The sequence below is a fragment of the Nannobrachium achirus genome (genome assembly GCF_963921795.1).
Source record: "Nannobrachium achirus genome assembly, chromosome: 3".
Classification (NCBI taxonomy): Eukaryota; Metazoa; Chordata; class Actinopteri; order Myctophiformes; family Myctophidae; genus Nannobrachium; species Nannobrachium achirus.
In genome coordinates this window covers 65,471,812-65,490,955 of record NC_137812.1, presented here as the reverse complement: position 1 = coordinate 65,490,955, position 19,144 = coordinate 65,471,812, and the positions used below count along the sequence as shown (strand labels likewise).

At 41.9% G+C, this 19,144-nt stretch overlaps 1 protein-coding gene across 3 annotated transcripts in view; it reads right to left on the bottom strand.

Moving 5' to 3' along the window:
• The window catches only part of smc3 (structural maintenance of chromosomes 3), a 48,876-nt gene that overhangs the window by 10,657 nt on the left and 19,075 nt on the right, over positions 1 to 19,144 (bottom strand). For all 3 annotated transcript variants that reach the window (XM_080721517.1, XM_080721519.1, XM_080721518.1), the window contains exons 16-22: positions 18,629 to 18,789; positions 17,015 to 17,156; positions 16,317 to 16,467; positions 14,999 to 15,149; positions 7,173 to 7,326; positions 3,724 to 3,882; positions 484 to 591 (exon numbers count right to left, since the gene is read on the bottom strand). In XM_080721517.1, coding sequence (XP_080577643.1) covers positions 484 to 591; positions 3,724 to 3,882; positions 7,173 to 7,326; positions 14,999 to 15,149; positions 16,317 to 16,467; positions 17,015 to 17,156; positions 18,629 to 18,789 — 1,026 coding nt within the window. The remainder of the gene's footprint in view (positions 1 to 483; positions 592 to 3,723; positions 3,883 to 7,172; positions 7,327 to 14,998; positions 15,150 to 16,316; positions 16,468 to 17,014; positions 17,157 to 18,628; positions 18,790 to 19,144) is intronic.

The following is a 19,144-nucleotide window of genomic DNA, read 5'->3' as shown; positions in this document are numbered from 1 at the left end:
GAAATATAATGAGTATTATATCGTCGTTGTCGGGTGAAAACCTTGTATGTCCAAAACCGTTTGTTTTGCATTTTGCATTTTAAAAATGATTCAAACTGGTGAAAACAGCCGATCTACAAGCACACAACGCCTCGCAGCGCGAGGCGTTGTGTGCTTGTAGATCTGCCGTTTTCACTACTTTTGTGTGACGGCCTTGTATGATGAAGCAGGGCTTTACTTTGCGAAAGGAAGTACAAATTTGAAACTTGGAGATACGAGGTTTCCACCCGACAACAACGATATATTGAAATGTCAATGTGACTTCACTATTACTGAGTCCATCAGCATGATGGTACCTGACCTGGTATTAATGTTCAAATGGCAGCATGACTTGGATAAGTATGACACATTGTAGTCCTTTTGCTCTGGAGCAAAGATAATTAGGTTATTCAATCAGAGTCAGAAGCTGAACAATGTCACATTGACATAATACTCTGTGTGTACCAGTTCAACTTGGTCGAGGCGTTTCCGTAGGTTCTCGTTGAGGTACGTCTCCACCCTGGTCATGATGCCCTCCATCTTAATCCTCTCGTTCAAAAGCTGCCTGTTGTCCTGTGGTCACACACACACGCACAAATACACATACATACAAACACATTAGCACCCTTTCAAAAAGAATATGGTTGAGACTTAAAATACAGTACTTTTCTAACTCATTTACTGCCACGACTTTAAGGGTTGGACGCCATTTTCGTCAATTTAACTCATTGCATGCCAGGCCCGATAGTCCCGAGATTTTTTCAATGTCTTTCCCTGCCAGGCCCGATAGTCCCGAGAATTTCCGCCATTTTGAAAAAAAATAAAAAATAAAAATAAAAAATAAAAATTTTTCAAATTTTTTTTTGGACCCCAAAAAATGTAGTAGGCATGATAGAAATCGCGAAATTGCATGTTTAACCCCCATAGCAACCCCATCTATCAAACATGGCAGCCATCATTGTTTACATTTTAGGAAAACATAATGGCTTGTATCTCATGAATGCCTGAACGGATTTCCATTCGGATTTTTTTGTTTGAAAGCTGTGAGCAATGTGGACACACATGGTGCATTATCTAGGCATGGGTGTGCATGATCCGTGCACTATGAATTACATGGAAGTCTATGGAGACCAGTGGCACCATAGAGTACGAAGGTATTGTTAAATGGCGGGGAATGTGTTAATGTGGTTGCGCGGAATGCACGCGTGTCGGTAGTCCACGATGGTGCACGGATCGTGCATGACGTGTGCGCACGTCGTTCGCGCAAAAAAAAACACCTCAGCAGTGTTTACAAAGTAAGCAAACAAACGGCCCAGAACAGAAGAACTACCTCTAGGTTACTTAGTAAACCCGGAGCGGCGATCGATTTGGGATTGTTAATGTTTTTATATATATGAAATCAAATTGAATAGGCTCTATGCATATACGCCATTTTGTTCTACTTCCGGGTGTCTTTCGACTTCCTTCACAGGTGTTACTGATGATACTAATGAAGGGTCTGTTTGATTTATTGTACAGTGGTTCTTTAATTTCAAGGACCCCCATAACTCTGTACAAATGGAATCAACAAATGGAATCTTGCAGGTCCATTTGCCTCCATTTGTACTGTCAGAGTTACACACCTGTATGGGGACATTTGGAACCCACTCAATGACACTTTGAGACCCACTGGTGTAGCATGCACAATATCTGTTTGACCAGAATGGAACAGACCCTTCATTAGTATCATTGGTAACAATGAAGTGGAAACGACACCCGGATGTAGAACAAAATGGCGTATATGCATAGAGCCTATTCTCTGGTTTCTCTGGGTCCAGGCAGGGGCAGCCTGGACCAATGGCTTTTTCTCAGGATTCTCAGGTTGGAGCCGTAAATGGGTTAACTTGCACAAACCAAGTTATCCTGATGTAGTAATCTTACCACATTCCTGGTCGATGCAGATATACAAGTCATAGTCTGAATTATTACCCAAATCTTTTTGACCCATGTCTGGCTCACCCATTCTCGCTTTACCATAACAAACCAGACACACTCTGACACAACCTTTACTGTATGCTGGGGGAACTTGCAGCCAGGCAGATGTCACAACGAATGGACATTATTCAATTCAAAACATGAAAGTCCAAGTGAGAAGATGTGTCATGAAAGCGAATAGATGGCGTAGGTGGAAGTTGGCCACCATGACATCTGCATGCCAGCTCTGCAGCAGCAGCAGACATGAACGGCTGCAAGTCAGGGTGAGGGTAGGCTGTTGCATTATGTTAGCTAGGCCTGCAGAGGGCCCACTGAGATGCCAGTTGAGTGCAGCCACCGCAAAGAAAGTTGGAGGGACCCAGAGAACATTGCTAGTTGACCATTATGGATTATGGAAGTTATAGAAAGACCCATAGACCTGCCCCGTCCCTGCCTTTGAGTTGCTTCCTGGCTACAAGGACCAGAAAGTAAAACAGGTACTGTACTTTATTTGCTAGATGTATTTTGAAATGCGGTTCATTCGTTTAGTGATAAGTTAGATATCCAGCCTGTGACAGTTGCATTAAGGCTCCCAAAAACCCTTTATTTCCACAGTTCCTTTTTTTTTCTTATTTTGTATTACCTGGTAAGCATGAGAAACTATATAATTGCTCAACCTTATATGCACCATTTACACTAGGCCTGAACTCAATTGGTCGATCAAGGGAGTCTTTAGTCGACTACAAATCGGTCAGAGATATTAATTAAAACATAGTTTGAAAAAGCCAAAATGGAATTATCCTCGATTGCATTCATTTTTTTTACATGTTATGCAATCAGACCGATTTGACTGCCAATCTCTCAGTCGACTGGCAGTCAACTATAATTAGGCAATGTTCAGCCAAACAGATTCCACTAATAGTCCAGGACCACAGGCCTACCGTAATTGCCGGGCTATAAGCCGCAGCTTTTTTCCCATGTTTTGAACCCTGCGGCTTATACAACGGTGCGGCTTATATAAAGATTTTTACAGCTAACGGCCAGTTAGTTCGTTTTATAATGGACTTTAACAAGGATTTATATAGATTTATACAGCTAACGGCCAGTTAGTTCGTTTTATAATGGACTTTAACAAGGATTTATATAGATTTATACAGCTAACGGCCAGTTAGTTCGTTTTATAATGGACTTTAACAAGGATTTATATAGATTTTTACAGCTAACGGCCAGTTAGTTCGTTTTATAATGGACTTTAACAAGGATTTATATAGATTTATACAGCTAACGGCCACCAGGTGCGCTCTAGCAGGAAGCAGGAGACACCTGCGGCTTATATTCAGGTGCGGCTTATACATGTAAACATTTATTTTTTTCCCTAAATTTAGCTGGTGCGGCTTATATTCAGGTGCGGCTTATACATGTAAACATTTTTTTTTTTTCCCTAAATTTAGCTGGTGCGGCTTGTATTCAGGTGCGGCTTATACATGTAAACATTTATTTTTTTCCCTAAATTTAGCTGGTGCGGCTTATATTCAGGTGCGGCTTATACATGTAAACATTTATTTTTTCCCTAAATTTAGCTGGTGCGGCTTATAGTCAGGTGCGGCTTATACATGTAAACATTTTTTTTTTTTCCTAAATTTAGCTGGTGCGGCTTATATTCAGGTGCGGCTTATAGTCCAGCAATTACGGGTAATTTAAAGGGAAACCTTTCGGCAGCGTGCAGCAGGTGCCCTCCCTGGCCATCCGTACCTGCTGGAGCTGACGGATTTCGTCGTTGAGGTCGTCGACGCGCCTCTGGTCCTCCAGGCTGAGCTGGGACAGGAGGTCCGTCCCCAGCTCAGCCTTCAGTGACTCCCTGGTGGACTCCATGGCATGCAGGCTGGCCTCCAGACTCTGCAGACTGCGTTGCTAGGAGGACACAGACAGCAGAGGTGAACAGGGTGCGAACATTAGGCAAAAAATAGTTCTATAACTAGAAGCAGTGCTCTTCCGAGCACAGGTCTCCACCAGGCCGTGCGTCCTGGTGGTGCTACTGTATAATAGGCCAATGTAAAAAGGGTGGCATATGTTCTTCACCTTAGATCTTTCATGGCAATCGGACGCTGCATGCATGATTTCAAGCATTGTGTTCCAAAAATGTGTTTTGCTAAAGTCTACCTGCTGGTGGCGCTATAACAGGACAATGTTAAAAAGGTAGCATTTGTTCCTTGACCTAGTGGGAATATGTGTGGCAAATGTCACGGTAATCGCAAGCTGCGTTGATGATTTGAGGCATTTTGTTCAAAAACGGAGCAGTCCTGCAAACTTTGGAAGCTAATATTAGCCAATCAGGATGGAATGTGAAATATCAGACGGATCGGACTTGATCACATGACTATAGAGATACTGTGTACCGATTTGCATGATTTTTGGATACAATCTCAAGGAGTAATATCCAAAAATGTGTTTTACATAAGTCGGCCCAAAGGTGGCGCTATAAAAGGCTGATGTGAAAAATGCAGGGCAAAGGTTTATCCTTAGCCTCTAGGGAGTGCGCTTACAAAGTTTGAAACTGATCGGTGGAGTTATAGGTAAAACCACAAATCGGGCTGTTATAGCGCCACCATGAGGCTGATAAAAAAAAAATTAAGTGGCATTTCTTCCTCGGCCTTGTGGGAACGTGTGTGCGCGATTTCATGATAATTGCACTTTGCGTTTGTGATTTGAGGCATTTTGTTCAAAACGGCTCAATCCCACAAACTTTGGAAGCCAATCTTAGCCAATCAGGATGGAATATGCAAAATCGGACAGATCCGTGTCGATCACATGACTGTCGAGATATTGCCTACCGATTTGTAGGATTTTTGGACAAAATCTGTAAGAGTAGTGCACAGAAATGTGTTTAGCAAACATCGGCCACTAGTTGGCGCTAGAAAAGGCCCATTTGAAAAATTTAGGGCAGAGGTTCTAGATTGGCATCCAGGGAATAGTGTGTGCTCACTTTGGCAGCGACCGGGCCAACGGCGACTGAGATTTGGCGCTCACAAACTGCGAGGACGCACGGACGCACGCACGGACGCACGCACGGACACACGGACGGAGGGGAAAACATACTCTCCCTCAGCCTTCGGCTGGTGGAGACAATAAGCTCACAAGTGGTGAACTTATATACTTACGATAACAGCTATTTTCTGCAAAGAGATTTGGTGCGGAGGGAAAGAAGTTGTGAACCTTGGCATTAGAACCCTGGGGGATCCCCGGTCAATAAAGTATTAATATACTATTGCTAGAGGTGATTGATCCCGGTCAATAAAGTATTAATATACTATTGCTAGAGGTGATTGATCCCGGTCAATAAAGTATTAATATACTATTGCTAGAGGTGATTGATCCCGGTCAATAAAGTATTAATATACTATTGCTAGAGGTGATTGATCCCGGTCAATAAAGTATTAATATACTATTGCTAGAGGTGATTGATCCCGGTCAATAAAGTATTAATATACTATTGCTAGAGGTGATTGATCCCGGTCAATAAAGTATTAATATACTATTGCTAGAGGTGATTGATCCCGGTCAATAAAGTATTAATATACTATTGCTAGAGGTGATTGATCCCGGTCAATAAAGTATTAATATACTATTGCTAGAGGTGATTGATCCCGGTCAATAAAGTATTAATATACTATTGCTAGAGGTGATTGATCCCGGTCAATAAAGTATTAATATACTATTGCTAGAGGTGATTGATCCCGGTCAATAAAGTATTAATATACTATTGCTAGAGGTGATTGATCCCGGTCAATAAAGTATTAATATACTATTGCTAGAGGTGATTGATCCCGGTCAATAAAGTATTAATATACTATTGCTAGAGGTGATTGATCCCGGTCAATAAAGTATTAATATACTATTGCTAGAGGTGATTGATCCCGGTCAATAAAGTATTAATATACTATTGCTAGAGGTGATTGATCCCGGTCAATAAAGTATTAATATACTATTGCTAGAGGTGATTGATCCCGGTCAATAAAGTATTAATATACTATTGCTAGAGGTGATTGATCCCGGTCAATAAAGTATTAATATACTATTGCTAGAGGTGATTGATCCCGGTCAATAAAGTATTAATATACTATTGCTAGAGGTGATTGATCCCGGTCAATAAAGTATTAATATACTATTGCTAGAGGTGATTGATCCCGGTCAATAAAGTATTAATATACTATTGCTAGAGGTGATTGATCCCGGTCAATAAAGTATTAATATACTATTGCTAGAGGTGATTGATCCCGGTCAATAAAGTATTAATATACTATTGCTAGAGGTGATTGATCCCGGTCAATAAAGTATTAATATACTATTGCTAGAGGTGATTGATCCCGGTCAATAAAGTATTAATATACTATTGCTAGAGGTGATTGATCCCGGTCAATAAAGTATTAATATACTATTGCTAGAGGTGATTGATCCCGGTCAATAAAGTATTAATATACTATTGCTAGAGGTGATTGATCCCGGTCAATAAAGTATTAATATACTATTGCTAGAGGTGATTGATCCCGGTCAATAAAGTATTAATATACTATTGCTAGAGGTGATTGATCCCGGTCAATAAAGTATTAATATACTATTGCTAGAGGTGATTGATCCCGGTCAATAAAGTATTAATATACTATTGCTAGAGGTGATTGATCCCGGTCAATAAAGTATTAATATACTATTGCTAGAGGTGATTGATCCCGGTCAATAAAGTATTAATATACTATTGCTAGAGGTGATTGATTATAAATATTGTGACAATATTTTTTGTCCACATTGCCCAGCCTGCGCACAGTAAATGGTAAATGGTGCATTTATATAGTGCTTTTATCCAAGGCGCTTTACATAGATTGTGCATTACATTCACCCATTCACACACATGCACATTCACCCATTCGCACACACATTCATACACCGGTGGCGGAGGAAACCATTCAAGGCACCAACCTACTCACCGGGGGCAATTAGGGGTTCAGAGTCTTGCTCAAGGACACTTCGACATTAACTCAGGGGAGCCGGATTCGAACTGGGAACCCTTCGTGCTCTAATAACGGTTTCTCTACCCCTGAGCTATGGCGCCCCACAGTAGAACCTGTGGTTTGGTAGCTTGCGCTCATAGCGGGTTAACCCGTCTGATTGGCCCCAGAAAAGACGTGTCCGTGTCAGCGAGCAATTACCTTGGGCATGAATGTCTTCTCAGACTGCTGCCTCTTCTCCTTGAGCATCTTCATCTCTGACAGGATGCTGTCTCTGGAGGCTTTGAACTTCCTCTGCTGGGTCTCGATCTGCTGCATCTGGTTCATCAGCTGGTCAATCTCATTGTTGATGCGTGCAGGCAGAGGTTAAGGAGGCACAATAGGGCACAGTGTGTGTGTGGTAGGGCATAAGAAGATTATGATCATGATATTATCATAAATCATTAATTATCATACAAATAACTGCAATTAATAATTTGGGTTTGTGGCATTGAACATTTCTTTTCTTTAGGCTTTGTAAAGACAATTTACACAGGGCAGCCGCAGATATCACAAATAACTCAAATATACAAAGCCTATTTCAGAAATACACAAAGAAACAACAAAAAACAAGAAGAAAAAAATCCAATCTACACGCTCACTCGTCACACTGTAACGTGTTGTGAATTTAGAGATGTGCCATTCTTTTTTTTATACAAAATAGGGGCTCCGGGTTCAAAGTGTCTGAAAGAGTGTGGACAAGCGTGGAAATATAGAAATATTTCTCTCAATTTCATCAGGTTGTTTTTATACAGATCATGAATGGAAACGACTTGTGAAAAATGAGTGCAATAGCTGAAATAATTGCGATCAGGCGATTATCTAATACATGTGACAGGCCTATGTGGGGGGCAATAATTATTATGCTTTACAAAGTCGCAATGGAGTCTTGATTGGATTTTCGTTATGGAGTGTGACCCACAAAAGGCATCAGTAATGTGATTGCGGTTCCCAGGGCAGCCTCTCTCATCATTGACTTGAAAACAGAGGATTAAGCCGTTTAGACCGTGTACGCATTACTGCGTATTATTTTATGCTTTAACTGTTGAAAAATAGCAGATTTACGAGCTCACATCTGCTATTTTTGAAAAATTGTGAAAATTTGAATTGTGTCTTGAGGTTTTTTGAAAAACCCATGTTTCGAATTTTTTCATGTGAAGGACCACCAAAATGATATGTATTTGGCAACGGACCGTCGGACCCCCATCCCAAAATATATAGTTCCAGGGACCACCCAGAAGCAATATTTGAGTGACAAACGTTCGCTTTAAAAAATACATATATTCAAAGATTTGCACACTTTTTCAAAAATAGCAGATATACAAGCTCGCAGCGCGGCACTCGCTGTGAGCTTCTATATCTGCTATTTTTCAATGGTTAAAGCGTTCAATAATTCTAGGCCTAAATGGATTAAGGTGGGGATGCACACACATCATTAGGCTAATCTAACAGACCAGGTTTATTGATCCTCCAAAGCCAACCAAGGGCTTGGAACACTTCTCAGGGTCCTGGAGGTTGAACAGGGCTCAGTACACGATGCAGGCCATTCCCTCTGGCAGTCGTTTATTATCGATCTAAAATGTGCTCGGGATCAGGCTAAAGAACATGGACAGAGAAAATGGACTGTTTGAGAGCATCGTATTGTCGCTGCCGGGTGGGAAAATATATGTCCAAAACTGTTACTTTTCAGGATCTGGGTAATAACGCTCGCGTTCCGATGGATCCACTGCAGTTATTAAGGCAGAAGCTTGTGTTAATACTTATCATTGGTTAAAATATGTATAAAGCCCACAGAGACTTGCCCACTTTTTACCTGATGTCCCCATTTTGGGCAAGACATACTATAGACAATCTTTCAAAATGTATTTTTTTTTCTTCAAAAACAGCAGTCTTACAAGCTCACAATGCGTCATGATTCAACACCGTGTGAGCTCAGTGTTTCCCCTCGGATGGAGTTGTAACTGTGGCGGGCTTGGCTAATCATGCATGTGCACGCAGCTATTATTTTCTTAAAGCGAGGCTGAACTTGGTAGACTAAAGCCTTTGGCTAAATAGCTATTTGGGCATGATAGTATACAGTTACCTTCAAGTCCAAAACCGAAAATGAAAAGGTCAAAACTATATAAAAACGTAATACACACAAACACTGTGGTGAGGAAGGCCAGGCAGCACCTGAGACCACCATCGCCTCAGAGAGCTGAGGAAAATCAAAGTCTCAGAGAATATCCGAGCGCAGATGGGGACTGCAGGCCTCGTATTCAAGGAGGTGCTTGAGCAGAGCGAGGAGGATTATGAAGAACACCCACCTCCTCTAGAGTCAGGCAAACGCCTACGGCCCTACGCCGACTCCCCTCAAGCCATCAAGAGCTCTGAACAAGGGCCCTACTGTCTTTTAACCTGTAATTACCCGCTCACCAACAGATTAAAAAAAATGTAATTATTCTGACAATCTTTTATATGTCTCTTTGCACATCTCACCACACCAACTGTAGTGTAGGCGTATTTACTGCCATCTGCACATTGTATGTATGTATATACTTTGGTCATCCTTCTGCTGCATGAAAGTATATTCTGACTATATCTTAAGTTACCAATTTAAATCATCCATTTATATATATTCTTTTTTTCTATATTCTGTATTTATTTATTTTTGGCTGAACCATACTAGATAAATATCCTGCATCAGTAACCAAGGGAAGATGAAATTCCGTAGACATCAATGTCGGAGGATTCATGCCGTTTCTTAGTACCTTACATGTATTATAACTTTCAGTACCTTGTATTATTGAACATTGTTAGCTTAGTCTGGCAAAGTCTGCCACAACATCATTACACTGCACATACCCTACAGTATATGTATGAGCATGTGACAAATAAACTATTCCAATCTTGGATGACTCGAGCTAGGAGAAAGTGGCTTATAATGGGTTTTAATGGGTTGGTTTGTTTAGAACGAATATTCAAATTACTTTTTTTTGGCCAATTTTGACAGCCCTAATGAGGACCACGTGCAATTCAACTGAATAAAATTAAACATTTCCATTGCTTATCCGAAAGTGGTTTATAATGTACACAACATTCAGCCATTCACACATGGACAGCGGAGGCAACCATGCAAGGCACCAAACTGCACTTCGGGAGCAGTTAGGGTTTAAGTGTCCAGCTCAAGTACACTCCACTCCGACACTATGCCAACGATCTTAACCACGGCTGCTCTACCTGCTGAGCCCCTGCCAACCCATAAAATAGTTGAACCAAGCCAACCAACAGCGATGTGGCAGCTGGGGAAATGATTTCAGTGACGCACTACGAAGCCCATTTCAAACCTAATGCCCAATTTATGCTTCAGCGAGAGAAAAAATAATAATCTTATTGCACTTGCAGTTGAAAATACATCATTTGGGTTCGAGCTTGGGCATTCACGAATAGAGATTTTTAGTATTCGAATTATTCGACCTCAAAGTATTCGAATAGTCGCATATTCGACAGGACTGGCCAAACTGTCAAATATTAAGTAAGCAAGAGGCGAACATTGTGAAAATAGCAGATCTACGTGCTCACAAGCATGTAGATCTGCTATTTTCACAATATTTATCTGTGGAACCGAGTCACATTAAATGTAATACCTACAATTTCAAGTGCTTGTCAGGGTGGGGGTCCCCAGTTCAAATATGTTTATTTTGGGGGTCACGGCCTAAAAAGGTTTGAGAACCCCTGGTATAGAGCATTGACAAATTCAATAATTCATCCACCAGGGGCATTGACAACTCATTCTTATGACTTCCTATCTAGCCAAGTTTTACAAAGTATATATTTTTTAAAGAGAAAACAATAAAAAAAAAAGCGAATATTCGACTTCGGTGAACAACGTCGAATAGTGAATTTGATATTCGAATATTTGGTGAATGCCCTAGTTCGAGCGACAATTCGCATGACACTTTGTCGCAGGAGCATAAATCAGCTTTAAGACGGGCAGCTGGAAATAGGATGGATCGGCGTACGAGGGACACCACTCTAATCCTGTGCTTATCTAAAGGGCAGAGGTGGATCATGAACAGCAGCACGCTTTTAAATAATTGATGTGTGCTCTGCCTCACCTCCGCAGGAGTCAAGGGCTGTCATCATGTCATCCAACCGAGTAAGCCGTCCCTCCCTCCCTCCCTCCCACACACACACACACGCACACGCGCGCGCGCGCACACACACACACACACACACACACACACACACACACACACACACACACACACACACACACACACACACACACACACACACACACACACACACACACACACACACACACACACACACACACACACACACACACACACACACACACACACAGGCCAGGCGTGACGTACCTGCTGACCAACACACAAAAGGTTATTTGTGAGTAAAGCCGCTACATGCAAACAGGTGCACAAACATGCTGATAAGCAGACCCGTACGTACGGAAGTGAACACATGCAATGCAAATCCCCCCCTGATCTGATCCCTCCGTCTCTACCAACTCCAACATGAGTGAGTCACGACTCTGGCCTTTTGCAACCCAACATACTAACCCATTTAGGCCTAGAATTATTGACTGCTTTAACCAGTGAAAAATAGCAGATCTACAAGCTCGCAGCGCGGCACTTTTTGAAAAAGTCGTGAAAATGTGTGCAAAATCTTTGAATATATGTATTTTTAAAGCGAACGTTTGTTAACTCAGATTTTGCTTCTGGGGGGTCCCTGGAACTAGATATTTTGAAATGGGGGTCCGTGGCCAAATAAATATCATTTTGGGGGTCCTTCACATGAAAATGTTTGAGCACCACTGACATAGTAGTCTCTCAAGAACAGACTAACTGAGCTCCAGTCAAGTGAAAAGGACCTTTTCTTTGACGATGGCTGGCCCAGATTGCTGACATAGAAACATAGGTTTTTCAAAAAAACTTTAGAAGGATTCAAAAGACACTTATAGAATCGGGTCAAAATTCTAATTTTCACGATTTTTCAAAAATAGCAGATCTACAAGCTCGCCGCGCTGTGAGCTTGTATATCTGCTATTTTTTTATATTTAAAGCATAAAATATTGCGTCATATTGTGTTCAGGCCTAAATGGGCTAATCATCCTTGGCCTGAAGAGACCCACTCCCCCTCGGCCCTATGTCGGCCTCCTACGGAGATCGAGGTAGCTACATAACCCGAACGGATTTAATCCTTAATCCACATTAACAAAAAGCCAGACTGCCTGTGTCAGTCACCGCGGTGTAATATAGGCTAGGCCAGTGTTTCTCAACCTTTTTTTCTGCATGGGCACACTTTTCACGTCCCAAGAATCCATGGGCACACCAACATAATACGGAGGTGTAAATATCGTCACTGTCAGGAAGAAACCTTGTATCTCCAAGTTTCAAATGTGTACGTTTCTTCGCAAAGTAAAGCCCTGCTTCATTCATACAAGGCAGTCGCGCAACAGTAGTGAAAACAGCCGATCTACAAGCACACAACGCCTTGCAGTTGTGTGTGTGCTTGCAGATCGGCTGTTTTCACTAGTTTAAATCATTTTGAAAATGATAAATACAATACTGGCTTTCAAGCAGTTTCAAGGGGCACACTTGACCCTTCTCATGGGCACACCAAAGGTCCCCAGGCACAGTGGTTGAGAAACACTGGGCTAGGCAACACTGAAACAATCATGCAACGCACTGAATATAAATGTACACTGCAGTCTTGCATATACAGTAGATTGTGAAATTAAAGTGTGTGTGTGCAGCGCTATGATTCTCTTCCTCCAGCTCTTAACTCTTTCTCAGTCTGAACGCACATATACGCACTATTGCGCAAGACTGGCCAAGCCTGATCGCACATATACGCACAGGGTGATTAAAAACGCAATAAATGATAATGATAAAAAAAAAATTATCGGCACACCTTTTTTATCACCAGACCGGCTTACCCAACATATCGGCACACCCCATCTGCGTGCGAGGAGGCGGGGGGAGGGCCCAGAGGAGGATCGGTGTTTTTTTGTCATGGACTTGCTGTGTACACAGCCTTGCTAGCTTAGCAACTTTGACGCAGCCGATTGAAACGAAAATGCTTGGAGTTATGGTACATACCGAGATCATTGATTGTGACCACATTGACGTGCACGAAACGCGCACGCGAAGCTTCCCGGGGGGGGGAAGGATTCGCCAAATCGCCATTATATTCCAATGGGGAGTTAGAATCTTCGCTGGGTAAGTAAGCATGATCCGACGAAAACAAAACAAAAAGAATCACATGGGATGTGAAGATGTGCCGATGGCTTGAATGAATGAATGCACTCTAGATCATAATACAATAATAAAAATTCCCGGCTAATCTGAGAATAAGCCATTTTAGCGGAGACTGGGAAAGAGTTAAGGCATATGAGATTAAGAACATACCAATGTTTGTTTAACTTCACAATGTCACTGTATCCATATACCAGGGGTTCCCAAACCTTTTTGGCCCGAGGTACCCTTACATTATATTCATAGTTTTCACTCCCAGCATCTCATATTCATAGCATATTTTAGCAATTATGTTGCGAGGAAAACATTGAGATAATAGCCATTTCGGTTAGAACTGACTAAAAATATTTAGTCCTTGTACTTCAAGTTTAAAATGATACAAAATATTTTCACCCACTTTGAAAACCCCTGCCATATACAACTCATTCAATCTCCTATTTTACAGTTACTTTGCAGATTGATATCATCCCCTTCCGTTAGTAATATTAAGTATTCAACTGCATGTGCATCCGACTCGGATAATCTTAAACGTGACGTCAATCATAATGTGGCGTCAAACATAACCGGTGGAAAATGATGGTCAGATAGCCTTTTAGTGAAGCGTTTGAGACCGCCGCATGAGTCATTGAGTTGAAAACAACTGTGCCTAAACGTCCAGAGAATGAGTAATGCCTGGTTCTATATTGAAACCTCTTCAGACTTCGCTAAAGAGACGTTTAACCCATTTAGGCCTAGGATTATTGACTGCTTTAACCATTGAAAAATAGCAGATATACAAGCTCACAGCGCGGCACCGAGTGCCGCGCTGCGAGCTTGTAGATCTGCTATTTTTGAAAAATCATGTTTTTTCTTTGCAAGTCTTTGAATATATCTATTTAAAAGCGAACGTTTGTAACTCAAATATTTGCTTCTGGGTGGTCCCTGGAACAACATATTTTGAGATGGGGGGTCTGCGGCCAAATACCTGTAATTTTGGGGGTCCTTGACATGAAAAAGTTTGAGAACCACTGATTTAGAGGAAGGATTTAGAAGTCGGGTCAAAGATCGGGTCAAAGATGTTCAAAGACTTGCACACATTTTCACGATTTTTCAAAAATAGCAGATCTACAAGCTCGCAGCGCGGCACTCGGTGCCGCGCTGTGAGCTTGTATATCTGCTATTTTTCAATCGTTAAGGCATAAAATAGTGGTTAAAGTGGTTAAAATCTAGCGCGACTCGGGCACGTTCCAGGTATTTGAGAGTTAAGGCGAGAGACGTTTAAGGACAATAACTAAACACTGAGCTAATAGATTGTCTATTTCTGCTGAATTCTGTCTGAAAGTTAGGTCGACAACAAGTTGTACTGTAAAGTTAGGTCGACAACAAGTTGTACTGTAAAGTTTGAGAGAATGAACTCCAAAAACATAATTCTCAAAAGGGTTGTTGTCTCATTAACATTTAAATGATGCTTTCTTAAAACTTCTACTTTGTTCTTTCTTACCTACCATACAGGATTTCAAAAGAAATTCCTGCAAGAAAAATCAATGATACAACTAAACCACAAAGTCAAGCCTGTGTAGCTCAGTATGAAATCACTTTCAGGGTACCGGTGGAATCCCATTCTTAAACACATGCACGTGGGTGTCACTTAGAAAAGAAGACCATTTAATTTAATAAATCTGAAGTAAAACATCTAAACGGCTGGCGCGCTAAAGACTCTAATCAAAAAACAAAGAAAGGATATGTTCGATGTTCCTGCGCAGGTTCTCGTTCAGCTTGGCCTCCAGCTCGCCCAGCTCCTCCTCAGCCTTCCTCATGTCCTTCTGGAGCTCCAGGCGGGACTTCCTGGTGTCGTAGTAGCCTCCTGTCAGGGCTCCACGGTGGCTCACCTGGTCACCTGGGGGAGGGGATGGGACAGACATGAATGTGTTGGACACGAACACTGCCATTTTAATATATAATAATCCGAAATATGATGGGTTCCCAGACATTCTTAACTGTTCTGCTGCTGTTGACGATCCTCACCGTCATTAAAATCGGTGACTACACGACGCCATTGACAGCGCTCACCGTCAATCTTACTGTATTTACAGTAAATGTAATAATACTTACAGTATGTCGCTCCGGTCGCGGCCGCATCGGTAATGTCCGCGATTTGTTTAAAATGCACGTTGGGCGTGCACGCGAAGTGAAGCTCCTCCATGTTAAGTCAATGGAGAGGCCCATAAAGAGACTTCATTTACTCCAAATAAGACTTTTAAACCCAAAGCACAGCTCCAAACAGCAATAGCAAGGCAAGCCTGGCGGCCGCCATGACACACTGTCACATGACACATGTCATGTGACTAGATGACGTAATCGTTGATGTCATTCAACAGTCCGTGTGTGTACACACATTCCAGGCTAACCCTTTCACAATAAGAGCGTGTGCTAATGGGCAGATCTGCGTGGCGTCAAAGAAAAGTTAACCCTTCATACCCTGCAGCACTAATTGTGTTAACAATGACTTTTCCATTCCAAGTGACAACCACACATTATTGCAATATAAACTACAAATACAGAAAGTTATGAATTTGGTATTATTTACTATATCAGCAGCAGCACATTACTCAATACATAGATACATTTTAAAACCCCCAAAAGATATATTTTAACCGGACGCCCCCCCGAGCGTCTCCCTAGGAAGGTCCTCTATTCACGCCCCACTGGGAGGAGACCCCTTGGCAGACCAAAGACCAGATGGAAGGATTACATCTCCACACTGGACGAGGAACACCTCAGGATTCCCCCGGGGGAAGTGGAAAATGTTGCTCAGGAGAACACTGGAAATCTCTGTTGGAACTGTCACCCCCGCGATCCGATTCCGGATAAGCGGTTGGATGGAACCACTTTCAATCTGTTCATCATATGGTGAATGGTGATCTACAAGCTTGTATCGCAACACATAGTGAGCTTGTAGACTGGCTAATTGCGCCGGTATACGGTATACAGGTATGTCTTGAGATTTTGGCTTGCCCAGTGATGTACAAAATATTGTGAGAGAGAACCTAAAGTGTGGACATACCCTCCAGAGTGATACAGTCCATGGTGAAGGCTCTGGCCAGCTGCGTGGACACCTCCATGCTGCGGCAGATCAGGGTCTTCCCGAACACATGCTTGAAGGCCTTGTCAAACTGGACGCTGTAGCGCAGCTTGCTGATCATAGGAATGGCATCCTGAAGGACAAAGAGAGGTTTGGATGTGCATGAGGCAGGGCTGTCACAATTATTACACAATCGTCTGATCACAATTATTTGACATAATTGCTAATAAATAGCAGATCTACAATATCACAGCGTGTCGTTGTGAGCTTGTAGATCGGCTGTTTCCGCTATCAATGTTCTTTTTTAAGTATAAAGTTGTCAAATATGCCTGTCATGTCTTTGTATATTGAGGTTATGTGTCATATCTGCCATGTGCAACTTCAAAGCCTACAAGCCAAACAGTAATGGTGGCAGCCCTAGGCACCAGGTTAGTAAGATCATCAGCATATTAACCACATGATACCTTAGCATCCCTAGTCTGTACATAATAGTTTAGTGGAAATAGGTGAACATTTGCAGCAAACGCATTTGCACAGATTAGTTAATAATGGAAACAGAACTTGATTCTCGATTGAATAGGAAAGGTTATCGATAGAATGATTGCTAAAAACTATTATGGATAGTAACAGCCCTACATTTTGGCCACCGCTTTGTAAAAGAGAATAAATGGCGCCCATACGTTTGTCTCTGGGTAGGCCGTGTCCCTAACGTCCAGCTTGCTGAGGGGCAGGAAGGTGACCTCTCCAGGCAGGTTCATCTTGTTGAACTCCATGAGGATCTTGGTGCTCACCTCGTCAGTCTCTACAATGTGGTAGAACAGCCTGGGAGGAGGATGGAGGAAACAGAAGAGGGTAAACCACCGGAGAATGCAAAGGCCAGGACGACATGAATCAGCCACACAAATCATTCTCAGTAGAGATTAACACTTATGTTGCAGTGATTTTTTTCTCTTCAATGTCCCGCGATGCCATGGTCTCCATAGACTTCCATGTAATTTATAGTGCACGGATCGTGCACGCCCATGCCTAGATGATGCACCACGTGTGTGCACACTGTTCACAGCTTTCAAACAAAAAAATCCGCTTGGAAATCCGTTCAGGCATTCATGATTAATTATCAGCCATTATGTTTTCTTCAGATGTAAACAAACATGGCTGCCATGTTTGAAAGAATGGGTTGGTATGGGGGTTAAACACGCAATTTTGCGATCGCGATCATGCCCAATAAATTTCTGGAGGTCCCAAAAACTTAAAAAAAATTAAAATTAAAAAAAAAAATAAAAAAATAAAAAAAATAAAAAACTTCAAAAACGGCCCAAACTCGGGAAACTCTGGGTTGGCACCAGATGTGTTAACACAAATCAATAGCTGGATATCTAGATACGCTCGGGAAGAAATCGCCGAGCGCTATAATCGCGGCCGGATCTTCTCGCAGTGTTTTTCAAAACCTTGGCGAGCAGCCCGATATTGCGGCAGATCGACGTTTTTGTCGGCGAGCGCCAAAAATGGTCGGCGACAGCACTATCGGCTGCATTAAAAACGTGAAACTCAGACAATTCCGAATACACATCTAGTGCCGTAGCATTCAGTATTTCTCACCCTAATTTACAGTACAGAATAAGACAGAATAAAGCCATAATAAGAAATAATGTGTTTGTAATTAGAAATAATGTTTTCATTAGACAGAAACAAACAGTTATACCATAATTACCCCTACATTATGTTCTAATCATTTAACACGGATCCTTTCAAGGTGTGCAACCTCTTTCATACTGTATGTCCAGTTTGCGACAGAGACAAAAATCAATAGCTGGATATCTAGATACGCTCGGGAAGAAATCGCCGAGCGCTATAATCGCGGCCGGATCTTCTCGCAGTGTTTTTCACACAGACCGAGCAAAACCTCGGCGAGCAGCCCGATATTGCGGCAGATCGCCGTTTTTGTCGGCGAGCGCCAAAAATGGTCGGCGACAGCACTATCGGCTCAAAAGGTGGGACAGTGTGTTCGAGCCTTTATTCGATTTCTAATTAGAACATAATGTAGGGATGATTACGGTATAACTGTGTTTGTTTCTGTCTAATGAAAACATATTATTTCTAATTACAAACACATTATTTCTTATTATGGCTTTATTCTGGACTGTAAATTAGGGTGGGACCTCCACTACAGTCAATACACAAGAATACACATCTAGTGCCGTAGCGTTCAGTATTTCTTACTTAGCCACTACAGTCAATAATACACAGAAAATCTGTTTTGAGCAGTAGAGCACTGCGCCTTTTGAAGACCTTACCTAGTACCAGCTGTCACCTCCACACAGGTGTAGAAAGCAGGCTCACACTCAAAGTTGTTCATGACAATGCCGTTGTATCCATTTATGACATGCTGGTTGATGCCCTTCCGGCGGAAATGCTCCAGAACCTTGTTGATGCTGTCAATACCGTTCAGAATAGCCTAAAGAGACAGGAAGGAAGAGAAAAAAAAAGAACAATGTCCCTTGCTTCCTTTATGCCCTTTGATGTTTTTTTAAATCCCTCATATCATTTCAATGGTTAGAATTGAAAAACCTCTGACTGCAGTTATCATAAAGCTAAATTTAAGAATTTCTATTAAGACCTTATAATGCCCTCTAGAATGAAATTTAAGGCCAAACTAGGCCACTTACAGAGGAAACGGACTCTTATCTTGTTTGACTGAATCAGAAAGTAACAGAGAAGTCTCGTCAGTATCGCTCCAACTTGACAGTATTACTATTGTAGAACCGTTTAGGTTAATTACCTTCAATGTCAGCAGGTAATGTAGAAGCGCC